General features: G+C 47.4%; 1 protein-coding gene across 1 annotated transcript in view; it reads left to right on the top strand.

Annotated features, from left to right (window-relative positions):
- The first annotated feature begins 2,039 nt into the window (after positions 1 to 2,039).
- Positions 2,040 to 26,210, top strand: part of FAM83F (family with sequence similarity 83 member F) — a 28,736-nt gene continuing 4,565 nt past the window's right edge. The window contains exons 1-4 of the mRNA XM_006264023.3: positions 2,040 to 3,665; positions 13,251 to 13,418; positions 23,527 to 23,648; positions 24,318 to 25,036. Of these exons, the coding sequence (XP_006264085.1) occupies positions 3,222 to 3,665; positions 13,251 to 13,418; positions 23,527 to 23,648; positions 24,318 to 25,036 (1,453 nt within the window). The 5' untranslated portion in view covers positions 2,040 to 3,221. The remainder of the gene's footprint in view (positions 3,666 to 13,250; positions 13,419 to 23,526; positions 23,649 to 24,317; positions 25,037 to 26,210) is intronic.

The following is a 26,210-nucleotide window of genomic DNA, read 5'->3' as shown; positions in this document are numbered from 1 at the left end:
GTAAAGGGCTCAGAGAGCTACATGCATTAATTTTCATTCTCATTTCCATTCTGTACGTGGTAAACAAACATGCAGACCCCACTGACAGGATGGCCATAAACATTTGCTACATGAGAGAGCTGTGCTATAAAGTGCCTTTATCGGTGCCTCTAAAGCAGGGGTGTCCAACCTTTTTGAATGTGGGGCCGGATCATGAACTTTTTATCACCCAGTGGGCCAGCAAGCCATATTCAAAGACCTCAGAGGAAGTGGTATCACATCACCCCACCCCTGAAATGAAAGTACAATGTTTACTTTTGTTTCCCGTTGCAGCACCTCGGGCCTCAGAAAACAGCTTGGAGGGCTGCATGGTGGCCTGCAGGCCATATATTGGACAAGCCTGTTCTAAAGGTTTCTCTGCTCATGTTTGTCTCTTCTCTGAGCTTTCAAATGGGCACCATGTTTTTTCTTTAAAAAATTGGTCAAGATCTTCCAAATAACCCAGTTCCTTTCCATCTCTCAGCTGTGAAATCCCTTCTCCTACACCAGTGATTCTCAACCAGGAATTGAGAGAGATTTCCAACAGGAATCCACAGTGTCAAGAGCATTCTGAGCTGCTGTGGTCCTTCTTTGCAACAGAAGACTTGCTCTAGTATTTATTTTTCTGTAGTCAAAAATTAAGTGAAAACAAAAGGGCTGACATTTTCCAAGGAGGCCTTGGATCTACTGAGGAAGGCCTCAGGTCTATCTAGGGGTGCCCAATGTCTAAAATAGTTGAGAACCACTGCCATAAACATTTGGTAAGGACCAGCACTGCCACAAACTGCCTTCATGAGTGCTTTGGAAGGCTTCTCTGCCCACAACCTTCCTCTGACGAGTTTTCACCTGGGCACCACCTTTCTTTTTGAAAGCAATGATGAAGGCCTGCCAGATCACTCAGGTCCTTCCTGCCTCTCATCTGTAGAATTGTTCCTCCCACGCCAGTGATTCTCAACCAGGGGATAGTGAGATCCTTTCAGGGGTGCCACATAATATTAGCACTGGCAGGTGCATAATGTGATTCACAGGATAAACTAGAGATTTCCAATGGAAATCCATTGTCAAGAGCCTTCTGATCTGCTGTGGTCTTTCTGATTTTTTTGCAGCAGAAGAATGTCTCGAGTATTTTTTGTAGTAAAAAACAAGTGAAACCAAAGAGCTGGCATTTTCTGAGGCTGGCCTTTGTTCTATTGACAGGGTTTGAGTTGGCCTTGAGTTGATCAAGGGGTGCCCCGAGTCTAAAACAGTTGAGAACTACAGCCATGAGCATTGGGTAAATGGCAAGCTGTACTTGCCTTCATCAGTGCCTGTAAAGGCTTCTCTGTCCACTGTTGTTCTGATGTGTGCAGAGTGTTTTCTCAGGTGGTATCTGGTTGCTGTTGCTTTTGATGTACGGACTGCTGGAATCCGTCTGTTCTGCAAGGCCAAAGCTAGCAAGCCGCCTTTCAGACAGAAACAAAACTCGGATATATGTTCAATGACGAAAGCTCAGAAAGGTGTATTGTCATCGGACAGCACACAAGTTGGTCTGATTAACAGTCGATCCAATTTGGTGAAGTTTATTCTATGTTGAGACAAGAGATAACCTATGTTAGTCACACTTCCCTAGATCTCTATGAGAGGCAGGTCTCCCAAATCCTGTATTTATACTTGTGCAACCCTTCCCCACCCCCTCTGTCTTATGTCCTTTTCTCTTTCTGTCAAGATGTTTATCTTTATTTGTTTTGTTTGCCAAATTCAAGCACCTGCACTCTCCTGAATAGGGTCTTTTATATATGGAGATGTTGTTTTTGTACTCTCCCTCCATGTCTCATTTTGCTTTTTAGCACAGTTTTATCCGGGGCTGTGGCAGGGCACTGCTTGTGCCTACCACTTTAAGAGCCAGAAGAGAGCAGCAGGCAGGATGGCAGCCATTTTGGATTCAGGGCTGCCCATATAAACAGGGCATTTTGCTACTGGGAGGCTAGGTAACAACATCACTTGGCTGCAGGGCTGCTGTTATTATCTGGAGGTAAGGGAGGAGCTGTAGGGGATGGTCAGGAGGCTCCTGGGCCTAGGCCTGGGCCTGACCTAAAATTGCACCCTGCCAGGAGTGGGCGCCCTGGTGGGGCGCTCTGTGGTGTGGGAGCCCCCAGGAAATGCCAGGCCAGTTATCACCCTGGTGAAAGATGGGTTGGGGTGCCTTAACCCCAGCCCCTGCAACTGGGTAGGTTACCCCTTTTGTAGGGTCTGGAAAGTGGACCTGAGAGGAAGAGTGTGGGGCCATAGACTCGCACCTGTCTGGACTTCCCCTGACTGGTCAATGCTGGGGCCAGGACCAGAAGGGTCAAAGGGCCGGGGCCCACCGCGAGGAACGCCCGAGAGCTGTGCGGCTGCGGTTCTGAGTGGCCGGGAGATAGGCCAGGGCTAGTAGCCAAAGGTCCGGGGGAGACTGCAGCCGTAAGGGGGAACAGCTCAGGGGGCTATACAGCTGGGGATGAAGGCAGAATAGGCTGCCTGAATGGAGGGATCTAAGTGGTGAACAGACCAGGGACTGGAAAATAGCCCCAGTGTCCTTCCTGGTCGGGTAGATGGGTAACCTGGCTAGGGTGCCAGGAAGTCCTGGGACTTGGTGGGGCCCAGCCTTTTGATTCACTACTCTGGAGCATGGGCCAAAGCCCCTGCAGGATGGGGGCCACTAACGGCATATCACTGATTGCTTGGGACAACTCAAAGACAAAACAAGGACAGGAGTGAAAGGGCATTGGTTCAAAATGAGCGCACTGAGGTGGGACACCGAAAAAAGCACACCAGCCCCCCTCAAACGCGTCCCCGTGAAACTCCCCCTAGAGACACAAACAGACAAGAGGTGAGAAAGGGCCCTATGGTGCCCCTTGGCACCAGAGCTTGGCCTAACTCCGGCACTGGGCACAACGGGAACGCCGGCCCCACCACCTTCCCCCTGGGCACCCCTTCCTTTTGTTCTCAGGGGTCGCAGAGAGAGGCAGGGCTGGAGGGGCCTCCCCTTGCCTGAGGCAGGATCAAGCCTCTCCAAGCGGCCCCCGTGACGGACCACCCGACTCCTTCACACGCCGCAGGCCCGGGCCGGGGGAGGCTCCAGTGCGTGCCGGGCCGTGGCGGGGCGGGGCTGCAGCCAGGTGAGGCGGCCCCTCCCTGCCGCCGGCTCCAGGTGCAGGAGGGCAGCCAGGAGGGCGGGGGGGAAGATGGCGGAGTCGCAGCTGCGGTGCCTGGACGAGGCGCACGTGAACGAGCGGCTGTCGCCGGCCCAGCCCGGCTTCTACTACAGCGAGGAGCGGCGCCGCGCCCTGGAGGCGCTGGTGGCGCGGGGCGAGGCGGCGTACGGCCAGCGCCTGCAGCAGCTGCAGCTGTCCCCCTTCCTGTCTGCCCACGAGCTGCCGGCGCTGCGGGCCGCCTTGCGCCCCTACGAAGAGCCCGGGCCGGGGCGGGGGCCGGCGGGCGAGGTGGCGTCGCTGACCTACTGGCCCGAGCGCTCCGACACCGAGGTGCCGCCGCTGGACCTGGGCTGGACCGAGCGCCCCTTCTACCGTGGCCTCGGCCGGGTCGAGCTCTTCACGCAGCCGCGCAAGGACGAGGCCGCCCCGCACCTCAAGGAGGTGGCGCGGACCATGATCCAGCAGGCGCGCAAGGTACGTGCAGTGCCCGGCCCGGCCCGGCCCGCTCCGCCCGGCGGCTGCGGAGCCACGTGGCGACTGCGAGCCGCTTCCCTACTCCGGGCCGCGCCGCGAGCTGCAGGAGCCTGGCGAGTCTAGAGAAGCCGGCAGGGTCGTCCCGATCCAGCCCATCCCGCACAAGCCATCGTCTCCTCCGGCGGCGCAAACCTCTTTGTACCAGGACCCATTTGTACACACGGATGCCCATTCCCCCCCACACCTGACCTGCTGCCCCCACCGCCAGCCCATGTGGGTGTGTTGCCCCGTGCAAGCTGAGCTGCGGGTGTGGTCCTCTGCCCCATGTTTTTCTCCTTTAAAGGAGAATCCATTCTTAAAGTTTGCTCACAGACCCTTTCATATATTCTTACCACCAGCTTTTGGGATGTGACCCACTGGTTCAGATGCTGATATAAGCCCACCCTCATGTGGGCAGCTGGTAGCTCCAGAGTGGGGGGGGGTCACTTCCCCCCCAGCAGCCAGTCAGCAACAGGGGGGGTGGTCCCCCCACAGCTGATCACACTGAGGGGGGGCTGCCCCTGCATAGTCAATCCCACCACTGGCACATCTGGGTCAGCGCAATTAGCCACAGGGGGACCCCTCCCAGTCCACAGGATGGGCTGTGAGGATCACTTCTGGTGCCCCCACTCCCTGGTCCGTGCTCTCAGGGGGAGCACCAGCACTCTTGCCCATTCATTGCCTATGCAGGAAATGCTGACTGTCAGGGGGTGCGCCAGCGCTCTCAGGGTGCATGTACATCCCCATGTACCCCCTACACATCACCGCTGTACCTTCATGTGACTCCCTCAGTACTGCCTGGCTAGAAACAACGCTGCTGCTTTCAGACGGTTGGTTTTCAGTTGTGAGTGGAGTAGGAATCAAAACCATTGGTCCATCTTCCCCCCCCCAATCCGCCCCTGAATCATGGGTTTCCACATCTTGTTCTGTAAGGGCGCAGGAAGAAGAGTGGAGAAGGGCTCAGGGGGATGATAATGAGCCAGGAAGTCAAGTGACTGTATCCATGCTGCCCAGGAGGGTGCTGAGCCACGGGTCCCTGTATCGTGCCCTCTTGGGGTGTGCAGAGTTGCTTGGACTGAAAATGAGACAACTGGCTTGATTCGCAGCCCTCCCTGGCAGGGGCAGAGCTAGACTGTTGAGAGAGGGTGATACAGAGGATGAGGTTCAGCTGCACGTATAACGCAGCATACATTTGTCCCCAGTTAAAAAGAAGCTAGCTTTCCAAATATGCCAGGGGCCAATGGCTATGTTAGTCAGTGTAAGAATGAAACAAAAATAAATAGCGCTTCACTGGAATAAGTTCAGAGCAATCTTCCAGGCTGTGAAATAGGAGTCTCATGACCAGGAACAGCACAGCAGAACAAAGGCTAGTTTTATGGGTGTCGTATCCAGACCATTAAGAAAAGAGAGAAGGTGGTTAAGACTTGTGGAATGAAGAATTGACTTGAGTCGATGATAATGAAGAGCCATGAAGGCAAGTGATTCCCTCAGTGCTGCCTGCCTAGAAATGCTGCCACCACCAGGAGGTTGGCTATCAACTCTGGATGGAGCAGAAGTCAAAGGGGGAGGTGCAAGTGCACCAGTGTGTTCCCCCCGCCCCACCACCGCCACAACCACCTGAATCTGTCACTGCCAAGGCTAGCACTGAGCTGTGGGTCCCTGCATCTTGTGTCCTCTCCTGATACACAGTTGCTTGAACCGAAAACAAGACAATCCACTTGATTCACAGCTCCCTCAGGCAGGGGCAGATCTAGAATTTTGCAATGGGGGGTGCAGAGGGTGAACTGCAGCCTCACATAGGAAACAACACACATTTTTTCCAGTTAAAAAGGAACTAGAATCTTTAATAATACACTACAGGCCTATCTGCAGCGCTGTGAAATATCTTCATGAGCAGCAGCCTTACAGAAGAAAGGCTAGCTTTGGTGAAGCATCCAGACCATTAAAAAGAAGAGAGAGTTGTTAACACCTGTGGAATGAAGAGTTTAGAAGGGCTCAGGTTGATGATGATAAGCCATGAAGGCAAGTGACTCCTGCTGCCAGGCAGTTGGCTTTTAACTTTTGAGTTGATCAGGAATCAAAAGGGAAGTGCAAGTGCACCAGTGTACCCCCTCTGGATCCACCCCTGCACAAGAGGACACTTAGCCACAGGTGTCTGTATCACATCCTCTCTGGGTGTGCAGTCACACCATCAGCATCATGCAACTTTACTTGGATGGTCTAATGCTATTAAGTCTGATTATATTTTTTTTCTCATTTAAATTCCAATAGCATCTAAGGGCCTTAATTGGGATCTAGGCCCCACTGCTATGCACTGTACGCACAAGCAGTAAAAAAAGACAATCCCTTTCCTTCAAGGCTTTGCAGTCCAGATCTATGATTGATGACAGACAAGAGGTAGAGATGAATAAATGAGGGTGAGGCTAGGGTAATGATGAAACACAGGCTCTTCCTGCAGTTTACATGTGCTTACAAGTATGATTACTCCTGCTAAAATCTGTATGATTACCCTTACACATGAAGTTCAGCAACTGCATGATGCTTCTCAGGATCAAAGCTGCAGAGACTGAACTCCCCTTTCCCCTGCAAAAGGGTGGTCCAGTAATACCAGACTGAGCTAAAACCAGGCAACCAGCTTGGTTCACAACCCCCTAACTCCTGGATAGGGTGACCAAGTTATTTTTATGGAAATCAGGGACACTGCCCCCTCCCCTCCAGCCAGTCAGTGTTCAGGCAGGGGGAGGCATGGCCAGCCCAGCCCACCCCGCACTTCCAGCTTCTGCTCGGGAGGAGCTGGGCCGGGCACTGCAGGTAGGGTAGTGCCAATCCAGGACTTTTGTTTCCATTCTCACTGGCTGGGATGGACTATGAAATCCAGGTCTGCCCCAGCCAAACTGGGATGTATGGTCATCCTACTCCTGGAGGTCCCTTCCAGTTCTGCTTCTCTATGATTCTATGAGCATCTTGTCTCACCCCAAACCTGAGTCCTTACAGGTCACTCAGTGCAATGTCTTGCAATAAGTACCTGTGAATGATTCAAATTAACACATTGCTTCCCTGCAGGGGATATTGACTGCACTGTCATTTAAGCCTAGTGCATAAATGGTCGGGCCTGTTTTGATGCCAGTCATATCTGAACCTACTCAGGGCTGCATCAAATCAGTTGTCTGTTTTTAGCTTTGATTGCAAATAGCACTGTAAGTTTTGCCAAAGGGATTCAACTAACAATTTGTGTCCAGGCCTGGGCTTCACCTTGTAAATGGGATTTGTTATGCTATCCCTCAATTTGTGCTATCCAAGTCTGATTGTGTGGTCCAGCCCATTGAAAGTTTCAGCTGGCTCTCTTCCTGATACTTTCAGACTGTTTAAACTCCATGAGTGCAGGTAGCTTAGTTTGTTTATAGGGTTTTACAGAGTGTGGTTTGACTGCTCTCTCTCTGGTTTTTGTTTGCTAAACATCCAGAAGCAGGACAGTGCATAGCTGTTGCTAATGTTTGTCTTTGAAGTAAGGTAGTTCTCAGTTGTGACACTGGTTCTCTGCCTAGAAAATAAAGCAACAGGAAAATTCCAAGTGCTTTTAGGGACCAGGGATCTATTGGGAGCAGGGAACTATTGAAGGCGTTGGCCATGTCAAGGAAAAGTCCCACTTCAAACAGTTATTCCTCTTACCCAAATTTTTCCTGTATTTGCCACTTATAGAAAGGTGACAAGTTGGGGAGCTGCTTAATCTTGCCTCATACCCATTATGCTATCTGCTAGAGGTGGGGTTAATCAGTCTCCCAATGTACATAAGTCCTGCACGATGGTTTGCAAAATGAATCTGCAGTGAGAGATGAGGAGCATTTTTCCAGAAAGATATTAACCTGTGCCCTATGCTCTTCAGCTGCCTGGCTGTATTCCCTCTGCCCCTCCCATGCACGCATACGGATACTGTGGGCTGGATTACAGTTCTTTATTGTACGTGTCATTAACTAGCCAGTGCAAAGTGGCTGTAAAATGCTTTCATTTTGATGTGGTAGCATTGTACAGCCAGCCACTTTTACATTAGTGTTAAAATTCTATACAAGAGGCTGGGTGATGAAAATGGACTTTATTTCTGCAGTTGTGTCCAACAACCCAAATGCTTTTCTTCTCCTGATTTGGGCAAACTAGAAAGCCTGTGCCCCTCTGAGCCCAAAGGTGCTTGTGTGCTTAACCACAAAAAACATTTAATGGCCCATTTTGGATAAATGGGCCTGCTGAGCTCATCTGAGCTGACCCTAGGAAATTAAATCCTGAGATGATTTCTCTTTTCCCTCAGCACAAGGGAGCAGACCGTGAGACTAAATAGGTGGAAATAATACTTGGCATACCAGTATGTCTAAGGCTTAAGGCATGTCAGTGTTTTACAAATATACATTAATAAAGTTTCCTCACCATTTTGAGATTTTCATCAATTCTTTACATGCCTAGAAAGATCCAGGCATATTCCTATGGTATTACACAAACAAGTGACAATATCCCTATGGTACAAATATAGATGGGGGGTAACTTTGGGCAGGGATAAACCCTCATATTTGCTCTACATTGTGGCTTTTCCAGGTAATATAAGGAGACTGCCAAGTAATCCTGCCTTGGCAGTAACAGTGCTATAGGGGAGGTGTAATCTTTATATAATGATGCCCTGTTGTCCCATTTTTCATGGGTTTATCCTACAGTCTTACAGCTTGCTGGAGAACTTGAGCCTGGAGTTTTAACTGAGGAGCCCAAAGCATCCTGCCATAATGCTGAGTTTCTTGTACTGTAATTTTGTTTTGCAAGACAAAGTGATTCTCTTCACTAAGGCTTGAGGTAGCCCCTGTGAACAAGAAGCAGTTCATTCCAAGTGGAGGAAGTAGAATGCAAGATATGGCTTGTTTACGAAGGGAAACTCATTTGTATTATTTGTAAATTTAAAGCAGAATGGCTATTCCAGATTATGTGGATGCTCTAAACTTTAAACCCAGATTTGTTTAATCTGCTTCAAAAATAGCTATTCTGCTTCAATCAGGAATAGTGAATCTTTGAGGAAATTAAGATAAATTGATCAAAAATATGAAGTTAATGTGCATAAATTAAAGAATGGTAATACCCCCTGTTGCACAAATGGCTAGTTTCGTGCCCCTGGAGGCTTGTCCAATCCACCCCAGGAGAGAGTCACACACACAGCCTAGGTCCAATTTCAGATTTATTCTTTGCAAACAGACCGACCCGGGAGCTGAGCCACTCAAATCAGGGTCAACCACAAATTGTGTCTGCAACTTCTTTTTATAGCCAAGGTAAACAATAGATTTCAACGTATCGTGCAATTATTGGCAGACTTAGCATTACGTCTTGCATCGTATGTCTAGCAGTTACATGTTCTATGATGGTTTACATACATGTCTCATTTACATCTTAAATCCCCTCCCAGGGGCAGTTCTTAAGCCCCCTCCCGGTCATCCTTCGGTCAGGGTCTGGTCTCTTCACATCAGCATCTTTCCCTGCCCCTCTTCTCTTATCTCTCGTAAGGAGTTATTTATTGCATCTGTTCCTGGCTCTGTCTGCAGAAGTTTGGTGCTACTCGTAAATCTATCGTTAGCATATATGCCTTAGCAAAAGCAATTGTGATAATATGCAGAAGCAATTGTAAAAGCAGGAAATATAGATTATGCTATATTTTTACCACACCCGTATACCCCAGTGCCCTCATCCCACCCTCCCTTGATATCAAAGTTCATATTCAGGAGCCAAGGGGGCATAGTTTGTTATAGTTTAATCTTCTACGTGTTCCCCTGGGGTCCTGTGTTCCAGTGCTCCAGAGTCGGCACTGGCTTCCAATAGCTTTCTGGGCACAATTCAAGGTGATAGTTTTGATCCATAAAGCCCTGATTGGCCTGGGCCCCAGATACCTAAAGGGAATACCTCCTCCCTCATATTCCACTGCAGTCCCTAAGGTCAGCCAAAAGCAACGTCATGCAAGTAACATCTGTAAGCCAGCTTTGTTTGGCAAAAATAATTAAAATTTGTGGGAGGTTGTTCTTGGTGATTCCATCTCAGCTTTGGTACTCACTCCCCTTTGAGGCATGCCAGAGCCTGTGAACTTCTTCCAGAAGTGCTGTAAGACCTTTTTATTTGAACAGTCCTGCACCAAGCAGGGTAAGATTCTGGGGCATTGTTTGGGGAGTTGTTTTATTACTTTCTAATTCATTTTAATATTTGATCTGCTTTGACAATGAATCTTGTTTTTATTGTAAATTGCCCTGAGCATTTTTTTTGAGGGAAGCATATGAATCGAATACTTCCATAAATAAAATAAAATAAAAATACACAGGATATTTCCCTAAAAAATTCCCATGTGGCTGGTTCAGCTCCACTGGCATTAACAAGATTGAGAGCTACAGTGTAGACAATGCTGCTGTAGCTACTACAGCTCCTCACAGCATTAGTTAAAATGTCAGGAAAGTAACCAGCAAGCTTTTGAAATTACTCCTGGCTAACGCTGGACCTGAATCAGTGCTGGCAAGTGAGAAAATTGCCTAATGTTTCTCTAATGTAGGTAGGTCCTATAATGGTCAGGCCTTGTAAGAATGTGAATAGAATCGGGGTCTTGCATGTTATGCTGCATAGTACTAATGCCACACCTTTTTGGCTTAACTGTTGCATTAGCAATTGCAAGCCAATATTATGTTTAATGGCAGTGCAGTGTATTGCCATTATCACTGGCTGGCCACAATTAGGCCTCTGTCATGCAAATGGCTGCTCGTCTATAGCTTATGCACTTTCTTATCACTGCTTACCTATATCAAGAATTTACATATCAGCGGTAGGTATATTCACCCCAATTACAGTGGCAACTATTTTTTTTTTTTAACAAAGAAGAGGGTATGCAATGCTCTGCCTAAGAAGGTGCCTGGTGAATCAATGGTCCTGGGAAGTGGGTTGATCTGTCTATATGTTCAGGAATAAGAGAACTCAAGTGAGTCTGCTCTGGCATCTTTTTTCCCAGATCCAGTTTGTTTTAAAGGCACTTTCAAAGGGAAGGGGTCTCTGGTAAGAATTATTTCCCCTTCTGGGGTTACTTTCCTCTGTGCTGCATTTCATCCAACCTTCTACTGAAGTTAAACAGGCTACCTGATCTGTACATTAGCTCTATTTAAGCCCACTTGTGCTACCTCTAGCCCAGGGGCGGGCAGTTATTTCAGGTGGAGGGCCAGGGCTATTTTAATAAATATTAATTTTCTAAATTTTTTAGGGGCCCTGCATGCTAGATAGAACGGCCTGGCAGACCGCATCTGGCCCGCAGACTGCATTTTGCCAACCCTATTCTAACCCCTCTTGGCTGACCTGTGTGTAATGGAGGCCCAGGAATTTAAAACTTGATCAGGTAACTCTGGCTGCTTACAGATGTTAAAAAAACAAAATGCACTTTACTGGAAGAAGCAGCGCATTAGTTCAACCTGGCTCCACAGCTTCTGTATAGATCAGGCGCTTCAGTGGGACATTTTGGCACTTTTATCTAATAGCTGATTCAATCAGCTATTAGATAAAAACTCCAAAAAAGCCCCACTTAAGCACCTGAAGTATACAGATGTTGCAAGCCAGGTCCAATTAGCACAATGCCTCTTTTGGGTATGTGCTGGTCTTGGTGCAGGAGCGTGCCAGGTTTAAAGTAAAGTGCCATTTTGGAGGGGGGGTGCAGGTAATGTCTGTAAGCAGCCTCTCTGTTCCCTGTTACTGTGGGCAGACCAAGACCTCCTACTTAAGTTGGCTTCCTCCTCCATATGTCAATGAGACCAGGAAAACAGCAGACTTCTTTATTCACAGCCTTCCAAAGGCTAAGGATGTACTTTCATGAAAAAGGGGCAAGTCAGGATTTGATATTTCTAATGCTTGTAAAATTTGGGGGGAGACTGAAGAAGGAGAGGAGGAAGTTCAGATCACCTTTGTCTATTGTGAAGAACACTAATAACTTCCTTTGCTGTGGTTACATATTACATATCACCTCTGAATGTTTAGACTTCTGTGTTTTATCATATTCATGTAGCTTTTTGCATTTCTGTCTATTTTATACAGAAGTGTGTGGTAGGGAGGAGGGAGTGGTTTGATCAGAGGCATAACTGGCCACTACTGTGCCTTGGGCAGAACTGTGCCCCCCTGCACCTTCCCTGCAATAGTACAGCTGCAGCAGCTGGAGGTGCATTGCTGTTGCTGGGGATGATGTAATTTCCTGCTTTTTGCTACCCAAAACTGGTGAGTTGTCTGGCTGCTTGACAAGCATGTTGGTGGCCAAAAAGAAATGACATATCTGTCATTAACAACAAACCTCTGGCCGCCATGGCTGTGTCTTTGCTGCTGCTCTCCCTTCCCTATTCCTGGAACCAAAGCCAGGGCCACTGTTGGGAATGTGCAGGGTGTGAGGGGGATTAGCTAGGGTGACCATATGTCCCAGATTGGCCAGGAGAGTCTCAGATTTCGGAGGCTGTCTCAGCATCCCCGCTGTTGGAGAAAATTGAAGAAAAGTCCCAGCTTGGTGAGAACCCACCTGCACATGAAGTTCCTGAGTCAGGAGCCAGGTTGCTCCCTCATCCAAACTCCTCTGGACTGTGAGCAGAGTTGCTTGTGCAGCAGAGTCAGAGTCAGGGCAGAGCTACGTATGGGAAGTCACGGGGTCAGGGTCAGGGCTGCGTGTGTATATGTGTGTGTGTGTGCATGTACCGGCCCCTTTGCCCCCATCCTGGATTTCCTTACCCAATCCCATATTTCTCTCAAATTATTATGATCACCCTAGGAATAGGGGATAGTTGATGGGAGGGTGAGGCACCCATTCCCACCCTCGCCCCTTTAGGCAGCACCTGTCTCCCACTCTTTGTTATGCTTCTGGGTTTTATTTTTGAAAAATGTATTGTGTTGGGTATTTGAAGATGGAGATATTTGTACCTTCAAACACTCACAGAGCTGGACATCAAATCCTGTCCTTCATTCCAAACAGGCTGGGTGCATTTGAGCACCATAGGTCAGATTAGAAATATATTCCTCATGAACCTGGTCCAAGCAGCAGGGTTATTAAAGGACATCTCTAGAACAGAAGAATGAAAAACCCCATATTCCTAGAAATCTCTGACTTCTCTCCCTATGGTTTGTGTACTCGCCTCCTGCTGAATGGTGGAGCTTTGGTTTTCTATGTGGTGTTGGTGAACTACTGTGAGACCAACTTGGCAGAAAGGTGTCACTGTGGAGACAAAAATTGATCTGGCTTTGATGTTCTTTAAGACTCTGAACAGCACCATTCCCTGGAATAGGCAGGAGAGCTCCCAGCAAGAACCAACAAGCCCCTTGCATGTACAGCAGGGATTGGGAAGTTGGATGTACAGTAATGAGGTGGCTGGATATGTTCAGGCATGTGCTTCCACATACTTTAGTTGGCCCTAAACATATTCTGCCTGACTGGCCTTGCACCTCTACCCTCTGGGTTTACAACAGTGTGATGTACCCCTATCCCAACCTCTATCCATTCTTTTCCTCTCTCTGCCTTCTCCTCACTTCCAGATCATTGCAGTCGTAATGGACCTGTTTACTGACAGAGACATCTTCCAGGATATTGTGGATGCAGCATACAAGTGCCGGATCCCAGTCTATATGATCTTGGATGAGGAGGGGGTGAAGTACTTTCTGGAGATGTGCAAGTGCATGGAACTCAGTGACTTCCATATCCGGGTAAGATACAGTGATATTCAGCATTGGAATGGAGCTTAAAAGGACTGCTATCTGTCAAGCAGGGGACTGAATGCAGCAGTTTGGGGACAAATCAGAGACTGTTTTGATGGAGAACCAATCCCTTCCCCCTGCCAGTCAGACCAAACTGAGGTGGAACTGGAGATCAGATACTGGAAGGCAGAGACATGAGAAAGTGGTTCTGTCCTGTAAAGACAGGGTAGGGAAGGACCTGAGCTAGGAGTATTCTGCCCATGATAGGTGAGCTCTGGGTAGGGAAGGAGAGATTAAGCCATTGGGACCCAAGAATCTTTGGATGGGGTGAAGGTTTCCCACCCCACCACCCCTCAGGACATCCTGTTGGGTCCCACGTGCCCTACACTGCACAGTCTTCAAATAATTGCTTATATGGCTCCCATGTTTAGTGCACATGCACCTGAGAACATGAAGCATGATTCTTTTATGCAGTCATGTCCACTGGGACCAGGTATGTGTTCTGATCTTCTGCTGCTACCCAAGGACATAAATGGTAGAACAGGTACGTCTGATCCGTAGACTATATGTTCACTTCTACAAGGACAAAGTCCCACATGATGTCCATCAAAATAGTAATGTGATACACTGTCCCTCCTCCTGGGCTCTTTTCTAACCTCACTCTTCTCCCTTCAGAGCAGTAATTCAGCAGGCTTGAGTTGGGCATCTTTCAACAAGACTAAAAAAAATTAGCATTTTCCACCCATCTCAGACTGGAGCTTTTTAGTCCATCTTAAATTCTGCTTAGTTCTTTGCTCTTTTTCAGCACACTAACCCACTCCTTGGAGCCTTGCCTTTTCTACCGTCCTTCCTGGTCTGTGCTGCCCCCCACAGTCTGGTCATGCTGTTTTCCCACCCGTTCCAGGTGCAGTCAACATAGCTCTCGGACTCAAGAATAATTGCTTTGAGGTTAGCGTGAGGTTTATGTGCCCCAAAAGACTTCTCTGAGGAGTAAAGGTCATGGGTCTCAAGAGAATAAGTCCAATTGTTAATCCCCTTAGTTCATCCTTCTAGCATTTATATGACTATTGATCCCATAGGGGCACCTGGTATATGCAACCATATTCCTACTGTAACCAGGTTCAACTCCAGGGGTAGCCCCTGGAGCCCCACTCAGCCCTTGCCAACATGCTGTCTCTTTGGGCAATCTCCTCTTCTCCTCCTGCCACACCTTAATGTTATTATCTTTTAAAAAAAGGGAGTTTGCCTCAGGGCTTCCCAAGCCTGATTTTACACTCCTGAGCTTAGGTGTCTCCACTCTTTGCCTTAAGGGTGAATTGCATGGGCTCTATCCTCCACAATAACCACGCCCATCCTTTGCAGGTGATACTCGTTCCTTTCTTTTTGTGCTGTTCCTAACACCTGTCTTGGGATATAGGCCCCCTGGCCCTGATGACATATGCCTCTTTTGGGCTACAGGCTCCCAGCTCTCATCCTCACCCCTCCTGGGCTACAGGCTCCTTGGCCCCCTTGATCTCTGGCTGTGATCCCTGGTCTTTGGCCCCTCTCTCTGGGCCCTGGCCCTGCTCCTAGTTCCAATCCAGACTCATGGGCCCCTGGCCGTGCCAGTCTTTGGTTATGGCCCTCCTCAGACTTCGGCCCCTATCTCTGGAGCCTGGTCCCTCTCCTGGGCCAGTGACACTGTCAAGCTCCCTGGCCCAGCTGACACTCGCCCCTTCTGGGCTACAGACCTCCAGGTTCTCTGGCCCTGCCTACTCAGTCCCTTCTGGGCTCAAGCTCTTTCTCCCTCTGGGCCCCAGGTCACCTTTACTCCCCTTAGTCCCTTCCTCAAACCTCCAGAGTTGCTTAACCACAACTCCAGTGTTACCGAGGAGCTCCTCTCTCTCTTGGTGGTCCTCAGGGCTAGATTGCCTGACCAGCTCTGGGCGTATATGCCTCAATCCCAGCCCCCTTCTGGTCAGGTGACTCTCTAATTGGCTCATGCCACACCTGCAGGCTGCTTCCCCTACTGCCAGGCTTCTCTTAAAATAGCAGGAAGGAACACCAAGCCTCCTGCTACACCTACGAACCAACGTACACTATTGCCGTCTTTATAGAGTTAGATCCCCTTCCATCAAGAGGTGCTATAGATTCCTCAACTAGGTCAACTGGTATAATCAGAGATCCTAAAAGAAAAAAGGGGAGTGGTGAAAATTAGCATGCAGACATTGAGCAACAGTTGATCCTAGCTGCATTGTCATCAGTCTTGTCCAGTGAAGCAGTGAATCTCTTCATGCCTTGTTTGGACAACTTTAAGACATACCAAGGTTTGATGAAATGCATGGATGAGACTCCTGACATTCCACTGGAGGTAGTGCAGAAGTCATGCAAGCTGCTACATATTCTGCGCTCTTGTACCTGCTAGGCTTGCCAAGCCTACTCATGAGGGCTGCCAGCCTTCAGTGGAATTGTGGGAGTCTCCAGCATCTGTACCAGCCATATGCAAAAGGATAGTGGATGTAAAAAAGTCACTCCCAAAGCTCTGGGGCTTTTTTGGGTTTTGTGGGGATTTTTGCATCTAGTTTCAGGGTCACTCATAGACCCGGCTTGTTGCACAGATCCAATAGAGCTACCCCTGGGATCATAGGATCACAGGAAAATAGGGCTGGAAGGATCTCATAAGGTCATCTAGTCCCACCCCCTATTCAAAGCAAGATCATCCCTGACTAAACCATCTCAGTCAAGTGTCTGTCCAACTTGCCTATGAAAGTTTCCAAGGAATGCAATTCTACTACTTCTCTAGGTAGCCTGTTCCAATGATTGACCACCCTCATAGTCAAGAAGTTCTTCTTAATCTTCAACCTAAATTTTCCATGCTTCAACTTGAGGCCTTTGCTCCTAGTCCTGTCCCTTACAGCCACAGGGAAGCCCAACTCCATCCTCTTAACCACCCTTCAGGTATTTAAAAACTTAGAACCTGTCCCCCCCCCGCCTCCCTCCCTCTCCCCCAATCTGTCTTCTCTTCTGTAGACTAAATAACCCTAGTTCTTTCAGTGTAGTCCTCATGAACTGTGTCTCCAAGGCCCCTTATCATTTTTATTGCTCTGTACTGGACTGTTTCCAAACTGTCCACATCCTTCTTGAAGCATGGGGTCCAAATCTGGACACAGTACTCCAGGTGAGGCTGCACCAATGCTGAAGAGAGTAGAAGAATCACTTCCCTGGATTTGCTAGACGCTCCTGTTAATACAATGCAGTATGCTGTTGAGTTTTGTTTCTGTTTTTGTTTGGGGTTTTTTTTGTGGGGGGTTGCAACCAGAGCACATTTTCAGTTGACTCATTTTCAGCTCATGGTCCACTGTAACCCCCAGGTCCTTCTCTACAGTGCTGCAATCTAGCCAGCCATTCCCCAGTCTGTATTTGTGAATGCAATATTTTCATCCTAAGTGCAGGTCTTTGTACCTGTCCTTGTTGAATCTTGTTCTGGATCCTAGCAGGTTCTGTGGATGTTTGCAAGAGGCATCCTACTAGGCACATGCCAGGCTGCTGTGTTTGGATTCCACCATGTTGTATCCATGTGCTTTAAGGTTCCCTTGGTCTGAGTAGGCTGCAGTATAGCCCTTTCCTTGGCCTCCCTGCCATATGCCCAGGGCCCAAGCACTCTGCCTGTTACCCCTTCACAGAAACATGGCCACAGGGCCTCATGGTCCATCTGCCCTAGGCATCCTATGGTGCCTAGACTCCCCTTCTTGGCATGTGGGTTTGGCAGTAAGAAAATGTGCCTGTAGACTTCACAAGGGTTCTAAAAGCCACTTGCTCTTTACCTAAGAAATATATACAGATCTGGATGAATACCCTGCATACATTTACCTGACTCTAATTTATTCAGTACTCCTGCTCCCTGCCCTATCTGCCACTGTGCTGCCTGCCTCCTCCAAGCTCTGTTGCATGTCCCATCCAAATGCTGCCTGTGCCACTCTTGGTACATGTGCTGCAAATTGGAACCTCCTGCTCTAGGATGCAGCCATCACATTGTCCCAAGAAATTCCCATTTGCCCGGGAGTCCTCAAGGTTAAAGGGTGTTCTCTTTACTGTCTCTGTTTGAGGAAATGCATAAGCCAACCATGACAACATATGACTAATTCCAGATAAACTGAGGCATTCAATGATCCAGTAATTTTGTAGGATCAATCAAAATTCGTAAGCTGTAGACATTAAGACAGATTCTCCAAATCATCAGAGGACATCAGAGCTGATGGCCCATACTTTCCTGCAGTGTGTTATGAATATGTTTGATACTGTTGTATGTACCTTGGCCACATCTGCAGCAGTGCAAAGATCTCCCTTGCTGTAGTCATAGGAAAATACCAAAGGAGATTACAAAAAAATCTATTGAGCATCTTCCTGTAGAAGGCTGTAACTTCATCAGTTCTGAGATAGACAAGCCCTACCACCCATAACACAAGAGTCTAGGGTTTTTTAAGCCCTTTGGACCTGTACAACCCAATCTCAAGGACAAAGCAAGTCAAGCCTCAATGTTTCAGGCAGCATTCCTCTGTCCTATGCTACTATACCCCTCAGAGGATGCTCGTATAACTGAGAAAGAAGCAGAGGTTCCAGTGGTGTGGACTCTTGGCTTGGCTGCTTTCTCAGCTACTGTTTGTTCCAGGTATTCTTCTTGGTTTGGCATCTGTGGCAGGGCACTGTTTGTGCCTGCCACTTTAAGGGCCCAGCCAAGCAGCCAGCAGGTGCTTGATTGTGGCAGCCATTTTTAGACCCCTGGCTGCCTATATAAACAGCACAGTTTACTGCTGGCAAGCAGGCAGTAACATTGCCTAGCTGCAAAGCTGCTTGGAACATCCTGGAGGTAAGGGAGGAGCTGTAGGGGATGGCTAAGAGGTTCCTGGTCCTGGGCATGACCTAAAACTGTACCCTGCCGGGAATGGGTGGCCTGGTGGGGCTCCCAGTGGTGCGGGAGCCCCCAGGAAATGCCAGGCCAGTTACCACCCCGGTGAAAGGTGGGTTGGGGCACCTTAATAACCCTAGCTCCCACAACTGGGTGGGTTACCCCATAGAAGGGTCAGGAAGGCAGACCCAAGAGAGAGAGAGGGCTGTAGACTCAAAAGCCTATCTTGAAATCCCTCGACTGGTCAATGCTGGGGCTAGGACCTGAAGGGTCAAAGGGCCAGGGACCCACCACGAGGGACACCCAGAGCAGAGGGCCTGGGATTCCAACTGTCCTCGAGGTGAGGCCATGGCCAGTGTAGCCAAAGGTCCCAGGGGGACCACACCTGTAAGGGGGAACAGCTCAGGGAGCTAGGTAGCCTAGGATGAAGGTGGAGTAGGCCACCTGAGCGGAGGGATCCAGGTGGGGTTCTAACTGGAGGATTCTGGGGCCCAGAGTGAGGCCAGTGATATTGACAACAGTGGATGCCATCTGCGAGACTTGGGCTGTGGTGTAGGGGAGGAATGGAGCCACAGATAGGACCCCCTGGCATCGGGGCAAGTAATGGGCAACCTCCCACCTAATTAACAACTTAATTAGATAACAAGGTATGGCAGGCGAGAAGGTGGGCGGTTTTCCCAGAACAAGTGGGCAGGGCATTGGTAGATTGGCCCCGGAGAAGGCCCCCTGTTACAGCATCATAGTCAATAGCCGAGCAGAATCCATGGGGTACTCATTCTCCCCCTTGTGGCAAGCATTTTGCCCCTTCTCACAAGTCTTGTTGCTAGCATCAACAGGAACCTTTGGTTTGTTTGCAAGAAGTACTGCAAACAACTCCAGGCCCTTCCTATCCTCTAGACATTTTCCCTGACCCCTTCAAGAACCCATCTCACAGGACACTCAGTTGGACACTTCTACATCTCTGAGCAGTGGAGGAAGTCACTTTAGAGTTCATGGGCACGGGAAACTTTCTGAGTCTAAAGAAGGAAGGGAGCTAGTACCTTGCCCAGAACCTTCACAGTTTCAAGTGCATTCATTGTTTCAAATTCAGAGTGGTAACTCTGGCCTCTGTAATCCCTTCATTAGATGCACAAGCTTGGTTTGCACTTCTTGAGACTCAAGATACCAATTTCTACCTCTTCTTCCACCCACCACATGCAAAATACTTCAAATTCTTTACAGGAGAAGGCTCGCTACCAACTCTGCACTGTCCCACTCTGCACTTTCCACAATGCTGAGGGTTTTCACTAAGTACATAACTGCTGAAGCAGCTTATTTGAGATGGCAGGATATCAAGGTCTATCCATACGTTGATCATTTTTTCACTAGAAGGAAATTACCCCAACAGGAAAACAGCTTAATCTATGTAATTGAGAAGCTCTTTGCTACTCTGAACCTCAAAATAAAGGGAGAAAAATCCAACTTAGACCCATTTTTTTAAGTTTGTAGTAGAGAACCCCTTTTCTTACTCTTGCTAATCAAGACTCCTTCCACTCAAGGATAGAGATTTACTTGGAGGTGTTACAGGCCTAGGGTATGTGGTCCCTGCCAAAAAAATCACCTGCGCAAAAAAATTCTGGACTTTGGAGCCGTGTGCTTTGCATGCAAAGCATCTCTTTCCCCACCCCCCGTCCAAGTAACTCTTTGGCCTTATCTCCCATTTCTGTTTAGGAATTTAGGAATTGATTTATTTACTTCCAAGTTTTCCTCATCCAAGTCTAATTCAAAACAAAGGGAAGTTAAACTGCTGTCCCTTGATGTGTTGTAAGTAGTGTCATGTTGGCTTAAGGCATTTTAGGAACTCCCCTAAATTGTGACCTTTGCAGAGAAAGTTAAAATATCAGGCCATATCTTCTCAAAGACTGTCTAATGTGTATCTCTGTATAAAATCTACTTACAGTAGGGGGCTGGACCAGATGACCTTATGAGGTCCCTTCTCACCCTACTTTTCTATGGTACTACAAGTTATTCTAGTTAGATCTACCTTTGCACATCACAGCTCACTCTATCAGCACTTAAGCAGCTTCCACTATTTCCTTGAGAAGCATCCCTATTGCAGAAATGTATAGGGCAGTTGTCTGGGGATTGTTCCATGTTTCTCTAGGTTTCAGATCAGAGCTGTCCTGCAGCTCTTGTAAAAAAAAAAAAAAAAAAAAAAAAAAAAAAAAGGCACCTAGCACCTAAATATAAGCCCAGGCAGTATCTACATACTAGTCATTACAAATAGGATCCTTCTAAGCAAATTATTGAAGAAGAAAAGTCATTTACCATATAATCACTGTGGCTCATTGAGATGTACGTCTGTTATGTATCTCATGACTCACCCTCTATCCTTGCTTCTGCAGAGTCCTATAAACCATGGGATTCTATGCTGGTGACGGAACAGAGCTTGGGCCTGTTCTGCATGCTATGCCTTCAGGGGAAAAAATAGCTCTTACCAAAAAGCACACACAATGTTGCCTCTTGCTGTGCGACTTGTGTGGATGTCTCAAGTTAAGTAGGTTCAGATTGGATTAGTACTGGAATGAGAGTGCTCGGGAGGACATCAGAGTTCTGTAAGAAGTCATAGTGTTAATAATTTAATAGGTAGCCACTAACTATAAAGTAATGCTCTAATGTGGTAACAGTGGATACCCTGCTGCTGGAAGTGGCATCTTTCAGAGAAACTGCAGCACTGAGGTTCTATATCTGCGTTCATGTGGTAATACCAGAGCCTTTTCTTAAGAGTGAAAAAAACCAAAAACCTGTATCTAAATTCATGTACCAACCATGTTTTAATCTGAGTGATCACACCCTGCCTACCTAAATTACCCTTGTACATTTCAACAGAATGTAGTGCTTTTAAACTATTATATAGCACTTAGGGTGTTCCATTAGAAAGGTGGCTACATTTCAGTCCATGAAAGATTGTATTCCCTCTATATCAATCTTAGATGCCTTGAGATACTTTAGGGTAAAAGATATTACAAAAATGTAAGTTTCTGGGGTTAGATGATTGCATGGTTTGTGATTTGATATTTTTTGTTGTCAGTACTTCAAGCCATATTTCTCCTTCTCTGTGCCTAGATTGTTAGAGGGTGTTTGTGTGCTTTTGCTGTATCTTTCTACTGATGCGGTGCCATTGTAAAGGTTATTCTCAGCTCAAAGTAATTGTGAAAAAATCAAATTTGATGTTTTTCTACCAAAAGAAGGAAATGGAATGTGCAATGAATCCAATGAAATCTCCACTTGCTAAATGCTGTTGTGACACCTCTGGCTTTGCTAAAGAAACTTGTGCTGACACCAGGCTGCTCTTGGTAGATAAACTACTTCCTGGTAAAGAACTCAGTCATAGCTCTGACTGACTTGAAGAACAGAGGTTGCCTTTGACATCTGAGGACCAGGGGCAGTTGACTGGCAAACAGCAAATTCATGTTGGTTCGATGGGGGTGGGAATCTGCAGACAACCAGATGGGTATGCATTTTAGTATAAACACTGGAAAGGGCACCCTGCCTCCGCTGTGCTTCACCTAATCTGTGTTCAGCATCCCACACAGATGACTCACTCTAGGGCCTTGGGCAAGTCACTTCATCTTTCTCCCTCAGATTCCTCATGTGTGAAACAGGGTAATAATACTTTCGGGGTATTGTGAGGATTAATTTGCTACTGTCTGAACTGCTGTGCAAACACACCAATCAGTACAAGAATGCAAAGTAGCAGTGTTATTGCTTACCATTAGTCAGAGTTTGTACTGATGATATACCGCATTTCAACTGACCGAATACAAACCTACTGAAATCAGTGGATTAAAAATCGGAGGCAGTACTCAGAAAACTGGGAGCTTAAAGAAATTCTGGACTCCTATAAGTATGTGTTTCCATATGTTGATTTTATAAGCCAATAATATTTAAGCTGTCAAAGCTGGTAATAATAGTACTAAATTCTTCATATGATCAAAGGGCTATGCTAACATTAATTAGCTCTCATGATACTCTTCTGGTAGATTTGAAAAATAAGGCAGGGGTGAAGTGACTTTGCTAAGGCCTCATAGGGAGTAGTGAGGAAGCTGTGATCAGACTGCTGACTCCTAACCCCAGGGCTTATTCCTTTAACTCTCACAGGCTGTCATTGTTTAGCTCCTAAAACAGGATTCATTTAGTCTAGAAACATGCTGAAGTAAAGAAAATTATTGCTGAACTACCTTGTCACTCACTGACATGCATGTTGCTGTATGCTTATATTGATAGTCTATTTTCTTTTCTTTCTGTTTACTTTTTTGTGAGACATGGTAATCTTGCCTGTTGTTGGCACCTGTTCCATGAGGTCCTTTAAAGCAAAGGCACAAGTGTTCATTAGCCTTGTGCTTGCTTATATATTCAAATATGTTCTCTTGTATTACATGCAGACAGACGCTTGATGTGGAAAGTCCCATGACAAGAAAATCGCGCTTTCCCTGCTTAGTCAGGACTGTTCTGGAATATTTCACATAGTGGGATTGTTCTTTTCTCCAGCCTGTCATCATAAAATTGTCCAGACTTCTCACATTTTTCCAAGTTAATCGAGCTATGCATTCCTGTTGTCATGACACAAATGAAAACAGAACTTGAGAGCCTGAGTCACTGTCCCTCTTTGAAGAGCTCCCGGCAGAGAAGTATTCAGGGGGTCAGGCAAAGGCTTGGCCATGTTACGCTGTTTGCCAGCTCTCTGAGATGGCAGAGGACCTTTTTTGTGACTGGGAGCAAGCCCCAAATTTCAGAGGGTGCAAAGATGGTTTAAAGCCCCTTTTGATTCACTCCTCCTGGGCTGTGCTTTCTGAGCTGCAGCTCAGAATTGGAGACTGTGGATCATTTTCTTCCCGTAGGTTTCAAAAGCTTTGTCCTGCCTGCTTTTCAAGCTTCTCTGTGCTAAGATGAATAGCTGAATAGGGCAGGCAGGGTCACAAATGAATTAACCTATTTGATGGGGCTGTGAATTGATGGAAGTGAGTGACCTATATAAAAACTAGTGACGAGCTGGGAGAGATGCTGGAAACACAGTCGGCACTAGGTATTTCCTCCTGCAACCCTTCTGATATTTTTCTGTCTCATCTGAAATAATCTGCAGCCTAGGATATGGCGAGGTGTGACAATGGGTGTGGTGATGCCCGGAGCTAAGACCAGTCTGATTCTCTGTGCCTTGTTCACTGTCATTTTGTGTTTTCACCTTCCTGTTAGAACATCCGCGTGCGCTTTGTGACAGGAGTTGGGTTCTACATGCCACTGGGGAAGATCAAAGGGACATTGGCCTCCCGGTTCCTGATGGTGGATGGTGAAAAAGTGGCCACTGGGTCATTCAGGTGGGTCACTCTCACCCAGGCGGTGTTCAGGTTCCAATCATAAGGATTGCCCCATGCATTTCCTTGGGGAGTCTTTTCCCTTTGTTTCCTTACCAGCTGTCCAGTCTCTTTATTACCTCAACTCCATGTCTAGTTGAGTGCTCTATGGAAGTGGCGTGTAGTGATAAAGAACACAAAACACCCTTTTGGGAGAATAGTGCCCTCATGCCAATGAAACATGTGGCTGAGGGACAGCTTCTTCTCCTTAGTAGTTGGTGGCAAACAGGATATCCCAGGATCCACTGTAGCCAGTTTTTCCTCTTCTCAAAGAGGCTAGCAGAGCGCTTTAGAGAGTCTACTTTTAGAGGCAGAAACAGCAGGTTAAGAGTGGCTACCAGTGCCCCTGCCTAGAAAGGAAAACTAATTCGAGGTCACGTGGCTTTCTCTGCCAGATCTGTCCGCATGTTTTATGTGTGTGTGTTTGTTTGTTTGTTTTGTGTGGGTTAACCCCCCCAAAACAGGATTATACCCTTTATATACCATGAAAACACTCAAGTGGGTAAGATGCCCATCAAATGGCACACAGTGCTTTATGTTCTTGGATAGCAAAAGCTCAGAACTGGACATGTAGTTGTGTCTGGCTTTCATAACTTTCATCTCAAAACCTAACAATACCTTCTTTCTTTCCAGCTTCACATGGAGCTCCTCACATATAGACAGAAACATCCTCCTGCTGTTGACAGGGCAACATGTAGAGATGTTTGATGTTGAGTTTCGAGAGCTCTATGCCATCTCAGAGGAGGTTGACCTCTACCAGGAGCTGAACATTGCTAACCCTTTCCAAATAGGAGCTGAGAAATCAAGACTTTACTCCTCCACTGTGTCTCGTAAGATCATCAACCCCAAATATGGTCTAGTGGCAGGGGCTGCCCCTCGTGAAATGATGCTTCGGGCCCTGCGCCAGAAGCAGGAGATACAGGGGAAATTGGAAAAAAAGGAGGAAGAAAGTGAGTCAAAGAAGCGGCTGAACAAGTTTCTGAATGACCTGATCACAGTGGAGCAAATACTACCAGAAATTGAACCACCTCTTGAAAACTTGAACAAAGGAAGCCGGAGTCCTCAGAAATTGCTTTCCAGGTTCCATTTTGATATGAAATACAAGTCTAAATCTAAGGAGTCCCTTCGTGACACCAAGAAGAATGATGTTGCTAATGGGCAGACCGGCTCCAAGCAGGGTAAAAGGTTCGGTAGTGGGTTTTTCAGCTGGAGGGCAAAACGGCCCCCAGCCTCGGACACTGAGGCCAATTCTTTTGCCAGTGAAGGGCTCTCAGAAGAGTATGTGCTTGTGAAGGCACAGGAAGAGGACCTGATCAGCTTTAGACCTGTCAGTGTTCGGAGCAGCGCCTCAGGTAAATCTTGTTCCTTCATGTCCCCTCCAGGCCCCTTTCTAATCCAGAACCTCAGTGACAGAGTCAGTTGTACTCAATATGGGCACATCTCCACCGTCTCTGCTGTAAAATGACTGGGAGGAAGGAGGACAGTTGTATCAAATGTAACAAAATATCTCAGGGATTTTAAGGGAAATACTTTATAAGAAGATCACTTATGTGACCCCCTGATGGCCCCTAGGTGGCCAAGCTTGGGAAAGTATGGATGGCTGATAATTCCCCTCCACCATTGTGTACACAGGTTTCAAGTGGATTTATTGTTGCCCAGCTAGAAGTAATGGTGAAGTTCTCAGACCTCCTAGGTGGCAACAGAGTACCTGGTGTTTCTAGAGCTCCATCACACTGACAGGTGTCAGGTGCACATGCACCCATCCCATCCCAACTCAGCTTTACTTGGATGGATACAGTGTTACTATAACAAAGTTATGGGGTGGGGGAAATCGGGAGAGAAAAGTGAGGGAGAATCCCATTTAATCCACCCCCACCACTTAAAATGATTGAGACTATCCATGGAAGGCGAAGCCTGAGATATCTTAGATCATACCGTGTGCTTTAGAGCAGTGCTTCTCAGAGTGGTGGTCCGCAGACCGGTGTCGGTCTGCGAGCCACCGGTCGCCGGTCCGCAGCGAGTTGCCAGGAAAGAAAGAAATATGTTCGCCGGTCCACAGCAAGTTGCCAGGAAAGAAAGAAATATATTTTCAGAAGCATAACATTGATATATCGTAGCGCCACAGTTCATACGTTCCAACACTCCAGGTAACGTCACGTTGTGCGAGGTGAGGAAAGAGAAAGAAACAGCCGGTCGCACATTTGTGTAGCACTGTTACATGCAGTTGCTGCCACCGGCTGAACTGGGCACTGGTCCCTGGCCCACTGGAAAAAAAATTGCCGGTCCGCCACATCCAATAGTTTGAGAAGCATGGCTCTAGAGCACCTTCCTCTACATATATAAATATTTGGTCTGATTTACTTGTGAATGACAGAGGCTTTCACCAGCTTTAAATTAATGTACTAGCTCATGAATAGCAAAACATTGTCAGAATGCAACAAGCCTAGAAACCATCTAGCCTGATCTGCTTTATCTGACCATGGCCTATGCTGGATGTTTCAGAGGGAGTTGCTGCAATGGGGAATA

This window comes from Alligator mississippiensis, chromosome 4, assembly GCF_030867095.1.
Source record: "Alligator mississippiensis isolate rAllMis1 chromosome 4, rAllMis1, whole genome shotgun sequence".
Taxonomy (NCBI): domain Eukaryota; kingdom Metazoa; phylum Chordata; order Crocodylia; family Alligatoridae; genus Alligator; species Alligator mississippiensis.
The sequence above is the reverse complement of the archived record's forward strand: the minus strand, read 5'-3'. Positions and strand labels throughout refer to the sequence as shown.